Below are 14,967 nucleotides of genomic sequence, written 5' to 3' on the forward strand. Positions count from 1 at the left end.
CCTGCATTCACATGTAGAAGAGATGGTGGGCCAGTCTTTGAGCATGTCGGTCTCTGCCAAAGTGCACGGCAGCGCCGACGTGTGGAGCTGTAACTACGGTCAGGGACAGTACATGTCATTTACGGCCCACTGGGTGAACGTGGTGCCGGCACAGCCGCACCAGCAACTTGGACAGGTCACGACGCTTTTGCCTCCACGTTTGCACGTCCTTGGTCCAGCAAGCATGTCCGCCTCTACCACCTCTTTTTCCGCCGTGTCCTCAGCCGCCACCCCCGTGCCAAGTCCCATTACCCGACCGGCATATCACATGTGCAGGGCGCAACGGTGTCACGCTGTGCTGCACCTGGTATGCCTTGGCGAACGTAGTCACACAGGGGAGGAACTGCTGAGTGTAATGAACAGAGAAATCGACAGATGGCTGTCTCCGCGCAAACTAAAAATCGGAACCATGTTGACTGACAACGGAAAGAACATGGTGTCTGCTCTGCGTCAAGGAAGGTTGTGCCATGCGCCATGCATGGCTCACGTGTTCAATCTGGTTGTCAAGCGGTTCCTAAAATCCACCATCCCACTGCAAGACATCCTTAAAATGTCACGTAAACTGTGCATGCATTTCAGCCATTCCTACACCGCAAAGAACACCCTCATTGAGCTGCAGCGGCAGAACGGAATTCCACAGCATCGCCTGATCTGCGACGTTGCAACAAGGTGGAATTCAACACTACACATGTTAGACCGCCTTTACGAGCAGCGAAAGGCCATCACCGATTTCCTGATGTTACAAGCGGATAAAGGTACTCCCCTGTGTAACTTAGATGTCAGCCATTGGCAGCTCATGCGTGACACCTGCCGCTTGCTCAGGCCCTTTGAGGAGGCCACGCTATTCGTGAGTCGGCAGGACTATGGGATGAACGACGTCATTCCTCTGTTGCACGTCCTGGAACAAATGCTGTTAACAATGGCTGGTCAGGGTGCGGTAGACGTGGCGCACAGATCTCAACGCCACATGACCCCTGTGGGGGCAGGACAGGAAGAAGAGGAGGAGGTAGAGGAGGACATTTGTGCTCAGGAATTATTGAGTGAAATGGGTGGTTTTTCCACTCAGCGGACAGGAGTGGAGGAGCAGGAGCATCTGGTAGAGGAGGAGGAGGAGGAGACAGAGGACCCAGACGCACCGTGGCAGTATGCTGTGGAGATGGAGGCAGGGAGTCCCTCGCATTCCTTGGCACAAATGGCTCATAGCATGCTCGGTTGCTTGCGTAGCGACAGCCGAATAATAACCATCAGACAGAGGGATGACTTTTGGCTGTCCACCTTGTTGGACCCTCGCTACCGGTCCAAAATGATGGCCTTTTTCACACCTGCTGAGAGGGAGGCCAAAATTACGTACTATAAAAACCACCTATGTAGTCAGTTGGTCTCTGCCTTTGTGCGCCAACGTCCATCCTCAGACACTGTGGGCCCTGTGCGCTCGCGTTCCGCTGGCATGGCAGCAGGGGAGGGGTGGGGTGGTAGGAGCAGTGGCAGCTCCACCAGCAGTGGCTGCCTCAGTCTGCAGTCGATGATGAGTAGCTTTCTTCACCAGCGCAGTGAGGAAACTACTAACCAGCCGCAGCAGCAGCAGCAGCATCAGGTGGACCTGGAGCAGGAGCTCAAACAACAGGCTTGGGCCTACTTGGACAGCACCCTGCCAACCGAGGTAGACAATCCCCTTGACTACTGGGCAACGAAACTTGACCTTTGGCCCCAACTAGCTGAATTTGCCCTTGAAAGGCTGTCATGCCCGGCCAGTAGCGTGGCATCGGAGCGCGTGTTTAGTGCGGCAGGAGGTATTGTAACTCCGCGGAGGACACGACTGTCCACCCAAAGTGTGGAGAGACTCACGTTTGTGAAAATGAATCAGGCGTGGATTAGTCTGGATTTCAAACCACCAGTTCCTGACACAACTGACTAAATCCGCCATGAATCATGCCTCAAACATGTGCCACTTTCAGGTCTCCTCACACTGCTGGTGTGTTTAATTTTTTGACATAGGGTGCTGGCAGATTACGGGCCTCCTATAGCTGCTGCCAGGCCCCTAATCTGCCATAGGCCCCTATATACCGCCTCCTCATGCTGCTGCTAGGTCCAGAGTCTCTCATGGGTCCCTGTACGGCCTCCCATTGCTGCTGTCTCCATCGCCACACTCTGCTGCCATGTGCCACTTTCAGGTCTCTTCACACTGCTGGTGTGTTAAATTTTTTGACATAGGGTGCAGGCAGATTACGGGCCTCACATAGCTGCTGCCAGGCCCCTAATCTGCCATGGGCCCCTATATACCGCCTCCTCATGCTGCTGCCAAGTCTAGAGTCTCTCATGGGTCCCTGTACGGCCTCCCATTGCTGCTGTCTCCATCGCCACACTCTGCCATGTGCCACTTTCAGGTCTCTTCACACTGCTGGTGTGTTTAATTTTTTGACATAGGGTGCAGGCAGATTACGGGCCTCACATAGCTGCTGCCAGGCCCCTAATCTGCCATGGGCCCCTATATACCGCCTCCTCATGCTGCTGCCAAGTCTAGAGTCTGTCATGGGTCCCTGTACGGCCTCCCATTGCTGCTGTCTCCATCGCCACACTCTGCCATGTGCCACTTTCAGGTCTCTTCACACTGCTGGTGTGTTAAATTTTTTGACATAGGGTGCAGGCAGATTACGGGCCTCACATAGCTGCTGCCAGGCCCCTAATCTGCCATGGGCCCCTATATACCGCCTCCTCATGCTGCTGCCAAGTCTAGAGTCTCTCATGGGTCCCTGTACGGCCTCCCATTGCTGCTGTCTCCATCGCCACACTCTGCCATGTGCCACTTTCAGGTCCCTTCACACTGCTGGTGTGTTTAATTTTTTGACATAGGGTGCAGGCAGATTACGGGCCTCACATAGCTGCTGCCAGGCCCCTAATCTGCCATGGGCCCCTATATACCGCCTCCTCATGCTGCTGCCAAGTCTAGAGTCTGTCATGGGTCCCTGTACGGCCTCCCATTGCTGCTGTCTCCATCGCCACACTCTGCTGCCATGTGCCACTTTCAGGTCTCTTCACACTGCTGGTGTGTTTAATTTTTTGACATAGGGTGCAGGCAGATTACGGGCCTCACATAGCTGCTGCCAGGCCCCTAATCTGCCATGGGCCCCTATATACCGCCTCCTCATGCTGCTGCCAAGTCCAGAGTCTCTCATGGGTCCCTGTACGGCCTCCCATTGCTGCTGTCTCCATCGCCACACTCTGCTGCCATGTGCCACTTTCAGGTCTCTTCACACTGCTGGTGTGTTAAATTTTTTGACATAGGGTGCAGGCAGATTACGGGCCTCACATAGCTGCTGCCAGGCCCCTAATCTGCCATGGGCCCCTATATACCGCCTCCTCATGCTGCTGCCAAGTCTAGAGTCTGTCATGGGTCCCTGTACGGCCTCCCATTGCTGCTGTCTCCATCGCCACACTCTGCCATGTGCCACTTTCAGGTCTCTTCACACTGCTGGTGTGTTTAATTTTTTGACATAGGGTGCAGGCAGATTACGGGCCTCACATAGCTGCTGCCAGGCCCCTAATCTGCCATGGGCCCCTATATACCGCCTCCTCATGCTGCTGCCAAGTCTAGAGTCTGTCATGGGTCCCTGTACGGCCTCCCATTGCTGCTGTCTCCATCGCCACACTCTGCCATGTGCCACTTTCAGGTCTCTTCACACTGCTGGTGTGTTAAATTTTTTGACATAGGGTGCAGGCAGATTACGGGCCTCACATAGCTGCTGCCAGGCCCCTAATCTGCCATGGGCCCCTATATACCGCCTCCTCATGCTGCTGCCAAGTCTAGAGTCTGTCATGGGTCCCTGTACGGCCTCCCATTGCTGCTGTCTCCATCGCCACACTCTGCCATGTGCCACTTTCAGGTCTCTTCACACTGCTGGTGTGTTTAATTTTTTGACATAGGGTGCAGGCAGATTACGGGCCTCACATAGCTGCTGCCAGGCCCCTAATCTGCCATGGGCCCCTATATACCGCCTCCTCATGCTGCTGCCAAGTCTAGAGTCTGTCATGGGTCCCTGTACGGCCTCCCATTGCTGCTGTCTCCATCGCCACACTCTGCTGCCATGTGCCACTTTCAGGTCTCTTCACACTGCTGGTGTGTTAAATTTTTTGACATAGGGTGCAGGCAGATTACGGGCCTCACATAGCTGCTGCCAGGCCCCTAATCTGCCATGGGCCCCTATATACCGCCTCCTCATGCTGCTGCCAAGTCTAGAGTCTCTCATGGGTCCCTGTACGGCCTCCCATTGCTGCTGTCTCCATCGCCACACTCTGCTGCCATGTGCCACTTTCAGGTCTCTTCACACTGCTGGTGTGTTAAATTTTTTGACATAGGGTGCAGGCAGATTACGGGCCTCACATAGCTGCTGCCAGGCCCCTAATCTGCCATGGGCCCCTATATACCGCCTCCTCATGCTGCTGCCAAGTCCAGAGTCTGTCATGGGTCCCTGTACGGCCTCCCATTGCTGCTGTCTCCATCGCCACACTCTGCTGCCATGTGCCACTTTCAGGTCTCTTCACACTGCTGGTGTGTTTAATTTTTTGACATAGGGTGCAGGCAGATTACGGGCCTCACATAGCTGCTGCCAGGCCCCTAATCTGCCATGGGCCCCTATATACCGCCTCCTCATGCTGCTGCCAAGTCCAGAGTCTCTCATGGGTCCCTGTACGGCCTCCCATTGCTGCTGTCTCCATCGCCACACTCTGCTGCCATGTGCCACTTTCAGGTCTCTTCACACTGCTGGTGTGTTAAATTTTTTGACATAGGGTGCAGGCAGATTACGGGCCTCACATAGCTGCTGCCAGGCCCCTAATCTGCCATGGGCCCCTATATACCGCCTCCTCATGCTGCTGCCAAGTCCAGAGTCTCTCATGGGTCCCTGTACGGCCTCCCATTGCTGCTGTCTCCATCGCCACACTCTGCTGCCATGTGCCACTTTCAGGTCTCTTCACACTGCTGGTGTGTTAAATTTTTTGACATAGGGTGCTGGCAGATTACGGGCCTCCCATTGCTGCTGCCAGACATGTAATCTGCCATGGGCCCCCGTACCGACTCCTCATGCTGTGACGTTGCAACAAGGTGTAATTCAACCCTACATATGTTAGACCGCCTTTACGAACAGCTAAAGGCCATCACAGATTTCCTGATGTTAAAAGCGGATAAAGGTACTCCCTGTGTAACTTAGATGTCAGCCATTGTCAGCTCATGTGTGACACCTGCGCTTGCTCAGGCCCTTTGAGGAGGCCACGCTATTCGTGAGTCGGCAGGACTATGGGATGAATGAGGTCAAATCGGCCATGGGCCCCCGTACCGCCTGTTCACGCTGATGCTGGTCCCACAGTGTGACCTGGGTCCCTGTACGGCCTCCCATTGCTTCCACTCTGCCATGTGCCACTTTGAAATCTCCTCACACTCCTGCGGTTGTCCATTTTGTCATAGGTTGCTGGCAGATTACAGGCCTTCCATAGGTGCCACCAAGCCCCATATCGGCCATGGGCCCCCGTACCGCCTGGTCACGCTGCTGCTGGGCCCACAGTGTGACCTGGGTCCCTGTACCGCCTCCCATTGCTCCCACTCTGCCATGTGCCACTTTCAGGTCTCCTCACGCTCCTGCTGGTTTCCATTTTGTCATAGGTTGCTGTATGGCCTCCCATTGCTGCTGCCTCCACCGCCACACTGTGGCTCCAAACACTGGTTTTGGCCCCGTGACTGGCCAAAGGAGTGAAGTGTGCAGTGATTCTAAGATCGACGGCACTCATCTGCATGTCATACTGACAGACAGTATTATTTCTCTTCCCCAGCAGACTCCAAGGGCATTTAAATTAAAGGTACAGTGTTCTGCACTAATATTAAGTCTCTCTGAAGCCTAGAAACACCCTTTTTTAAGTTAAATTCACAGCGAATTTATTCGACTCGAATCGAATATTGTCCACGAATTCGCCGAATCAGTCGAATCGAATTTTTCATTTCTTCGCTCATCTCTAGAGATGAACTATTCATATTTACCAAATGCTTATTTTCCACCATAATTTGCAAATAAATTCTTTCCAGATCAGCCAATGTGATTGTCTGGATTTGTTTTCTCATTTTGTCTCTCATAGTTGAGGTCTCCCTATGATGCCAATTACAGGCCTCTCTCATCTTTGTAAGTGGGAGAACTTGTACAATTGGTGGCTTACTAAATACTTTTTTGCCCCACTGTATATTGGAGGGGTTGTGGGATGAAAGGAACAATGGCACATATTTGGTGGGAGTGTCCTAAAATACAAGGATTTTGACAAGGAGTAATACAAATACAGGAGATACCAGGGATTAGTGTATTGAAAGATCCTTGGGTTTGTTTATTATTATACAGTATTTATATAGCGCCAAAGGGTTTGCTCAGCGCTGTACAATAGCAAGGGGGACAGAACATGAGACAAAACAGTACAATACACGAGGGGTTCGAGGGCCCTGCTCTTTCGAGCTTACAATCTAGGAGGGAGGGGATAGTGGTACAGGAAGAAGTGGCTGTGGGGGATGGAGTGGTAGGAGTGGGGGAGATCGGTTGTTAGGTGAGGGTGGGGTAGGCTTCCCTGAAGAGGAGGGTTTTCAGGGTGCGCCTGAAGGTGAGGAGGGTGATAGCCTGATGGATTGGGGTAGGGAGTTCCAGAGGATGGGGGAAGTCCTGCAGTCGAGCGTAGGAGGTCCTGTGAGGAGCGGAGGACACGGGTAGGGTAGTATTTGGGTATCAGGTCAGTTAGGTAGTTTGGGGCGGAGTTGTGAATGGCTTTGTATGTCAGAGTTAGTAGTTTGAATTTGATGCGTTGGGCAATCGAGAGCCAATGAAGGGATTGGCAGAGGGGGGGAGGCAGATGTGGAGCAGTTGGTGAGGTGGATGAGTCTAGCCACTGAGTTCAGGATAGACTGGAGTGTGGATAGCGTTTGTTTGGGTAGGCCGGTGAGGAGGGAGTTGCAGTAGTCCAGGCGTGAGATGAGGGAGTGTACGAGTTGTTTGGTGGTGTCTGGGGTGAGGAAGGTGCGTATCTTGGAGATGTTGCAGAGGTGGAGCCTGCATGACCTTGATAGTGAATGGACATGAGGTTGGAAGGAGAGGTTTGAGTCCAGGGTGACACCCAGGACTTTGGGGTGTGGAGTGGGATTGATGGTGGAGTTGCTAGACACGATGGCACGGGCTGTGGGGGAAAACTAGGAGCTCGGGTTTGGACAGGTTTAATTTGAGGAAATGGAGAGACATCCAGTCTGATACGTCGTTCAGGAGGTGGGTGGAGAGTGAGGGGGTGAGTTGAGGGGTGGCAGTAAATTTGGGTGTTGTCGGCATAGAGGTGATAGTTGAAGCCATTAGAGTGTATCAGTTTGCCAAGGGAGGAGGTGTAGATGAAGAGGAGGGGTCTGAGGACAGAGCCTTGGGGGACTCCAACAGAGAGGGGGAGGTGGCAGCATTATAGGTAATGCTGAAAGAGCGTTGGGATAGGTAGGAGGAGAGCCAGGAGAGAGCAGCGTCCCTGATGCCAAAGGAGTGCAGTTTAGTAAGGAGGGGGTGGTCGGCAGTGTCAAAGGCCGCGGAGCAGGAGGATAGCGTAGTGGCCATTAGCTTTGGCGATTAGCAGGTTGTTTATTCTGCGGTGAAACAATACAATTATATTTTATTTATTAGCTGTGGCTAAAGGTGGGACCCCTGGAATCTAGCAGAAACAAAAACTCCAAAAATAAAGACTGGATAAATAGAGTGGAGCTAGATATAGTTTTTTTTATATATCATTGAGGATAAGATCAAAAAATTCAAGAAAATATGGGATGGATAGAAGGACTTTAAGATATTCAAGAGTCTATATAGAACTGATTGGAATGTAAGAGGAAGAGATGGACAATAAATATCTAGTTAAGGGACAGAAGCGTAAGACGGTAGGCCCAAAACAGTGAGGAAGAGAAAGGAAGGGAAAGACAAAAGAAAGGAAATAAAAGGAATAGGAGGTGATAGAAAGGGTGAGAAGGGTAATGTGGAAAATTTGTAATGGAAATGGTTGATTCCAAATGAAAGTGATGCATTTTGTAATGTAAAACGAATATATATTCATTCTGCATGAATTGTCAATCCCCCCCAGCTGTATGAAGGTGGCCAAGTGGACAGCTGCTTGGGTGACTAGACTACATTGTCTACTTGTGAGAGACAACTGTTTTTGGTCACTTTGTCTATACATTTGGAGGAATCTCTTTATCCTTGCCCTCTATGAATTGGCTTTGAGTGTTAGTGCCCAAACTCAAAAAAGCCCACACAGGGGAATCTCATGGGGCCCCCTGCTGACCCCAGGCAGTTCCCAAATGGTCAGTCTGCCCCTGGGTGGAACCAACAACAACTTGGCATCTGATATGAGGACAGGTTATCCCGCATCTATCATTTTCTATTGGCTATAGAGGCCCCTGACATCTCTTATCTGATTTAAGCCTCATAAGCTCACCTGTAAGTACAAGTTAGAAAAAAAAAAAGTGGACTTCACTTCCACTTTAGAGGTAGTGTGACCCACAGGGAGCCATGGAAAAGCACATGGCAGCTCAGGGTACCCAGTCCCATCTTTACATATCCTGCACATGTGCTACAAGCCTTGGTCACATACCTCTGGGTACTGTTATCTGGAACACCTGTGTATGCATGTTTCTTCATTCCCCTCTGCAAAAACCTACCTCCTGGATGTGGTCTTCCCAGGTGTAAAGGGCAGGGCTATTAGAAACCACAGGGCCTCCCTCCTCCAAACATTATATTATGCTTCAGTTATGAATGAACAGCGAGTGATCAGTACTGATAACTCATAGTTCTGGCAAATGTGACATTTACCAGATCAGCATGGGGCAGCAACTACTAGCAGGGTAGTCAAACTGGTAGGTGGCTTGCCAGCTGTTGGGAAACTATAAGTCCCATCATGTCTCTACCTTTGGGAGTCATGCTTGTAACTATCTTACAATGCCTCATGGGTCTTGTAGTTTGGCAACAGCTGGAGGGCCACCAGTTTGACGCCTGTGAATTACTGGAACTAATCCAGTGTTGGCTCTCTGCAGCAGCTGAAAGCCAGCAGGCAATGAGTTCCAGTAATTATTCCCCTGAAGTTGCCCTCCCTGCCCATATCAGATTAACCCAGCTGCCTGGGCCCCATACGGGAGGACTGGTAGTAACCCCTCACCTACGGCCTTGTAATGGGAGCCTAGGCAAGAATAGCAGGATAACTTTGGCAGCACTAGAGGGGGGAAAAAAAAAAAAAATTTCACTTATGCAAGGGGGGGGGGGGCAGAATAAAGGGGAGAACTCAGTTTAAGGTATCCACATTTAGGAGGTACATGGATGTGCAGCTTTACATGTATTGGTGAATTTAGGCAACAAACCTCTTATCCAAGATATTTTATTGCACTTTCAGAGTTGTCTTTACAAGCAAGTTAAACACTGAACAGGATTTTACAAATGGATACAGATCAATGTTATAGCCACCATTAGAGTTGAGGTGTGAAGTCAGGACATCTCCATCCACAAATGTTGTGCATTTCTGGAAAATCAGATCTGTACTTTCAAGTTCTTTAGTTCCTTCTTGATAGTCCTTAAAGGAGTTTGAAAAAGATGGGAGGTGGCATTCCTGATCATGTGACCACTACATGGTTCTCATCTCCATCCTAGAAATATTCCAGTTGATCGTCCTTTTTCTTATCAGTCTGGAAAGACACCAATTTCGGTCCCTCCCCTGGACCAGGCAGAGGTAGGAAGACTCGAGCGTGGATATAAGTGTCCTCTCCAGTGTTCACCTGGAAAGAGCAGAAAAGTTAATTCCACCTTTAATTTTGGGTTTTCACTGATATTAGAGTTATATTATTAAGTGTTCTACCAGAAGAACAGTTCAAAGATATCTGGGGGCAACTTTAGATTGCAAGCTCCTGTGGGGCAAGGACTGACAACTGCTGGAATGTTGGCTGTACAGCGCTGTGGAATAGGTCAGCTATAAATATGAAAATGGGCAACTCTGGAGAATACAATAGAGTGTAAGCTCTGAGGATACTGTCAGAAGCATTAATAGTGTATGACTGATGCAGACATTAGAGTGTAAGCTCCTCTGGTGCAGTCAACCGACTGTCAGGGTTCTCTATACAGCACTGTGGTATATGTCAGAGCTATAGAAATGTATAGTGTGACATTGAGTGTAAGCTCCTCTGGAACAGATCAGTGTCCTGGTCAGCACTGGAATAGATCAACGCCACTTGTAGTCCAGGAGGGTGGGGGGGGTGTGGTGGAAAGCAGAAATCAGGTGGTGTGGGGGCTGCAACTGGGGTGGTAGACTGGAATGGGGGGCAGAAGCATGAGATTAGAGAGTGGAAGCATGCCATGTGGGCAACTGCAGCAGGAGGGAGGGGTTTGGGGCAGAGGACAGTAGCTCAGGATGGAGGGGGTGAACAAGGGGACCACAGTGTTAGATGCTGGAGTGATAAGGGACCAAAACCTAATGGAGGTGTGTGGAGCAATAATTGTAGGGGCCAGGCAGTAGCATTAGATGGAAGAAGTGTCATCTGATAGGGGTGAAATTTGGTTATACTAGGATGAAGCCTGCACCAGGCATCAATTTCCTGCCCCCAATTCTCTTTCTAGCAGAAGAAATTCTCTCACTTCTGCAGGTGGAGTGAAAGGTTCAGCCAGAGCTATAAACTGACAGTTACTAGTGGGACATTAGTGTGTTACGCCTTAACCTGACAATGTTCCATAAAACCCAAAGCATTACCTTGAAAAAGTAATTTGTTCCGGCAACAACCTGAGTACTGACGAGGATCGCCTTAAATTCTGTGGGGTTCGTCCCGGACTGTTTCTCATACTGAGCTTTCACCTGAAAAAGAAGAAAGTTCAGGTTGGGAATGGCCCAGATATAGACCTGCACTCAGTACCAGCTATAGTAGTCCTTGCTGCAGAGGATCAGACTAAGCAGGGGCCGGATGTGGCCATTGGCTTGCCTTTATCTGGTCCTCTGGGCACTATTCAATCAACCGACACCCATCAATTGGTCACTATTCCTCTATTGAGGACAAATGGACAGAGTTTCTTCCATTCAAAGAAATGATTGGGAACAGTTTATGCCCACCAATGCTGGGACATTTTCTACTACTCCCATTGGTCACAGTCTAGCCCCTCCAAATTCTGAAGGACAGTAAACTGGCTCTTTGTGTAGGAAGTTGAATCCTTTGCTGTAGATAATTGCAAGCTTTGTATTCTTTGGACACCATTTTACTCCCCCCCCCATCATTCTCAGTGGACATTGATTATTAAGGGCAGATGGATCCATCTCCTTCCTGAACCCCACCTAGAACATGACAGAAGACCCTAGGATGCAGCTGTGGGGCCAGGAGCTACGTTACCAGTGCCTCACCCAACTAGAATATGGAAAGAATTGAAGGCAAAGACAAAGGCTTACCTAGTGATTGTAAGATTCTTTACATCGGTATGCATGGTGCAGCGATTTAGTGGAGGATGTCCACTAAAATTTGTCCTTATGTTCAATTTTATTTGATATCAAAAGTTATAAAAAAATTGAATTATGGAGGCAGTCATATGCAGCATCTGGTTGTACTTTACTCTGTCCGTTCTGTTAACAGATATACAGAGCTGGGCTTTACAATTGCACTCATCATGCAACTGGCCCAGCCTCAAGTTATGAAGTTCTCTACAGCATTGCGCAGACAGTGTCAATGGGATCACACAGCCTGCAATACATTACATGTACAATGATGGCGCTGTGGAGTAAACACTGCAGTGTCCAGTGGATAACAATATGGCCCCTTACAGGCCCTTATGAATCAGCCAACTCAATGTCCTCCCTTGGAAGCTCCAACACCTCCATTGCCATTGTGCAACAAAACAGTTATTGAAGGCCAAGTGTTTTCCATCCCCTCTAGTGGCTCATCTACAAATCAGTTTTATGCCCCCATAAATACATTTTAGAACAAGCATGTGAAAAACATCAAAAACCTATTTTAGTCACTTCAGTTCCAGCACCTGATTACATATTATGGATAGGGGGTATAAGGCCAGGCCCCATAGACTCATTGTGAGAAGGAGCAGTAAAGTACAAATCAGAGGCTGCATATACACTCACTGGCCTCTATTCAATTGCTTGCTCAGCCCATCACTAATAGTAACCAATCAGCATCTAAAATTCATTGTCAAGATTCAACTGAACAAGCTGAAGATGGAAGCTGATTGGTTGCCATGCACAGCTGCACCAGGTTTGATCATTCCACTTCATTGTGGTTTACATTTCAGGGATCCAGGGAAGGAGAGGGATCTCAAGAAGCTTCTTATTAAAAAAAAGGACCATCCATGTCCAACATACATTGGCAGCCTTTGTGAATTGCAGCTTCTGCCATTGTAAACTATAGGTGACTACAAGACTAATTCACAATGTCAAGCTAATCGAGTACATTGGAGCTCCCTCATGGGGCCCATTTATACCAGCAGGTGCACAACATGCAGACTGGGTTACATTGTTACAATGCATTGCAGAGTTTACTTTGCATTAAAATAAATTAAATTCATGCAACTCTAAGCTGACAATGTGATGCAGTTTAATGAACACACTTGTATGGTGTAAACATGTCAGGTCAATGGCTTCTCAGGGTCCCAATGCAGATCATCACACCTGCCATGAACCAGTCCTTAGGATTGGATCCCCAACCACTTACCTCATCAAGGATGGCCTGATCTTCTGCAGTAGGTTCCCTGGGCTCACTCAGTCCCCCAACCTTTACTTGTACAGCCTCAGCCATCTTTGGAAAGTTCTCAGTAGACTAATACAGATCACCCAGTACCTGGGCTTATATACGTGTGGGCTGTACCATTCCACAGAGAGGGTGGGGGTGTCCAATAATGACTACACCCTGCATGTGATGGGCCATTCTCAGGAGAAAACTGATACTAGGCATTGGAAATGACGTCATACAAATCAAAGTCTGTGCTAAGAAAATCAGTGGAATGGTATGAGGAACCTATGGATCCCTGGAGGTAAATCTTAGATCTCTGGTATTACATCCTTCTTTTCCTGACCGCCCACCTAAAGGAAAACATGATGCAGGTGCCACGTGATGCAGCAAAAATTACCACCCCCCACCTTCGTAGTAATACTATTGCCGAACATGAGCCATTAAGGTGAATGGGAACCGCGCCCACAACCACCCTGCAACCTGCGATGGTTCAGCCCTTTCAGGGTTAAATCAGATATCTGCAGCTGATATCGCTGAGCCCTGGACATGGGGTGGGAGCAGACAGGTCATCACCATAGGAGGCACTGCTGGCCATACCCTACTACACCCTACTTAAAGGAACAGTATTGCTGGGGACACCATTCAGACACCTAGACCCGAGTTCAGAGGGACCTAAGCCTTGTTTAGACTTGCAGTTGGAGGGTGGTAAAAATGAGTGGTTGAGCCACTTTTTTGCCACCTACCACGCGCCCCTATTGAGCTGCAATTAGCAGGGGATGGGGGTGTTTACATGTACTGGCCGTGATGTTTCATTTTGCCCCCACTGCAAAGTTGACCCAACTTGTAGTGATTGTCAGGGGCTACACATTGAAGTCAATGGGGAAGCACTGCAAACGCCCGTATTGCACGAAGTTGAAAGGCATTTGTTGGCAAAAATGGGGTTAAAACAAGTGGCACGGAGGCGTCAAATCTCTTCCTCGTTGCCTGTCAGTGCGATCCGAACACGGAATGGGCTTCAGGGGCCAGGGAGATGTAGATGTACGTCTAGATCTACCCTTCTGAGCTCTCCAGTGCCAGATTTAGGCCCCGAGTACTGGCCAGTAAGGCTTGGTTCTCATATATGTATTTTGTGTTTGATGCTTTCTCCAGTGCTTTTAGCATTTTGTTTTGTGTTTTTCTACACACATTTTTGCTGCATTTTGCGTTTTGTTCGGCTTTCTCTTTTTTTGTTAAAGTGGAATTTCTTGTTGCTGGGCAGAATAAAAATGCAAAAATGTACTACCGTGCATTTCAGCAGCTTCTCCATTGAACTCTATTGTGTCAAAAATGCTGCTTTTTGCTTTTAAAAAAAGTCCCTGATTCTTTCAAAAAATGCAGAAGCTGAAAAAAGCATAGATGTGAACGTGTTCCATAGGAAACCATGTTACATGGACTGTAGTGCGTTTCTGCAAAAATCACTTAAAGCACATTGGTGAGAAAGGAGCCTAAGGGAGGGTTTGACAAAGACTGCCAAACCATTGTCCCAGCATCGCACCCTAGATAGGACCTTCCCCAGTATAAGGATTGGGGGTCATTCACTAGATTAATACCAATTATATACATTCATTTACAACTGTTTCACATACTTGATGTGATTACTGCCATTTTCCCTTTCTTTGGTTCTCGTAGTATTCCATATATTGTTCCAATAACTATCCCCTCCTCAGCCCGGGTGTGTCAGAGAGCATGGTGCTGCTTACACAGTCATGGGCCCTGGGAACAGGGGGCCCGAGAAAATACCGGCTCTTTGTCAGTGATGTGATCTGTATATTATTGGATTGCTTCTTTGCAGCTACCTGAACCCCTGAAGAAGCTATATGTGAAATGCGTTGGGACAACATCTTTTCCCATATTTGTGGTCCCCCCACCATCTATATGTCATGTTGTGACTTGGTTTCTCATGATATGATCAGTGTATGTGGGGGAAATGATGCTGACAGGGGTGGCTGAGCCGCTTATCTTACAAATGAATGATTTTAGGGGTTCAGGCCCCCCAAGGTATTTTAATAACTTTGTAATGAAAGTTTTTGTTTTACATAAAATGTTATGAGTTGTGTTTCTGAAGGGAGGTTTTCAGCACCGTTAGAAAATCCCACTGTTGTTCTTTTTGTTCACACTATATGCATTCTTGGGATTAGGAGCTGAGTGAG

The 14,967-nt window shown here is 48.9% G+C and overlaps 1 protein-coding gene across 1 annotated transcript; it reads right to left on the reverse strand.

The window, feature by feature from the left end:
• Positions 1-9,434: 9,434 nt before the first annotated feature.
• Positions 9,435-12,868, reverse strand: LOC149444279 (cystatin-A-like). Its single transcript, XM_089654726.1, has 3 exons — positions 12,761-12,868; positions 10,810-10,911; positions 9,435-9,844 (listed from the first exon to the last, which is right to left on the reverse strand). Exons 1-3 carry the CDS (start codon positions 12,842-12,844, stop codon positions 9,716-9,718), a joined length of 315 nt encoding a protein of 104 aa, XP_089510852.1. The 5' UTR covers positions 12,845-12,868; the 3' UTR covers positions 9,435-9,715.
• Positions 12,869-14,967: the final 2,099 nt, after the last annotated feature.

Source organism: Staurois parvus, unplaced genomic scaffold (genome assembly GCF_062004578.1).
Source record: "Staurois parvus isolate SC_StPar_1 unplaced genomic scaffold, SC_StPar_1.0 ptg000794l, whole genome shotgun sequence".
Lineage (NCBI taxonomy): Eukaryota > Metazoa > Chordata > Amphibia > Anura > Ranidae > Staurois > Staurois parvus.

Coding starts and splice junctions, on each gene's coding strand:
- LOC149444279 (XM_089654726.1), bottom strand. CDS start 12,844: ATGGCTGAGGCTGTACAAGTAAAGGTTGGGGGACTGAGTGAGCCCAGG. Junction 10,912..12,760: donor ATCAGGCCATCCTTGATGAG/GTAAGTGGTTGG, acceptor CTTCTTTTTCAG/GTGAAAGCTCAGTATGAGAA. Junction 9,845..10,809: donor GAACAAATTACTTTTTCAAG/GTAATGCTTTGG, acceptor TGCTCTTTCCAG/GTGAACACTGGAGAGGACAC.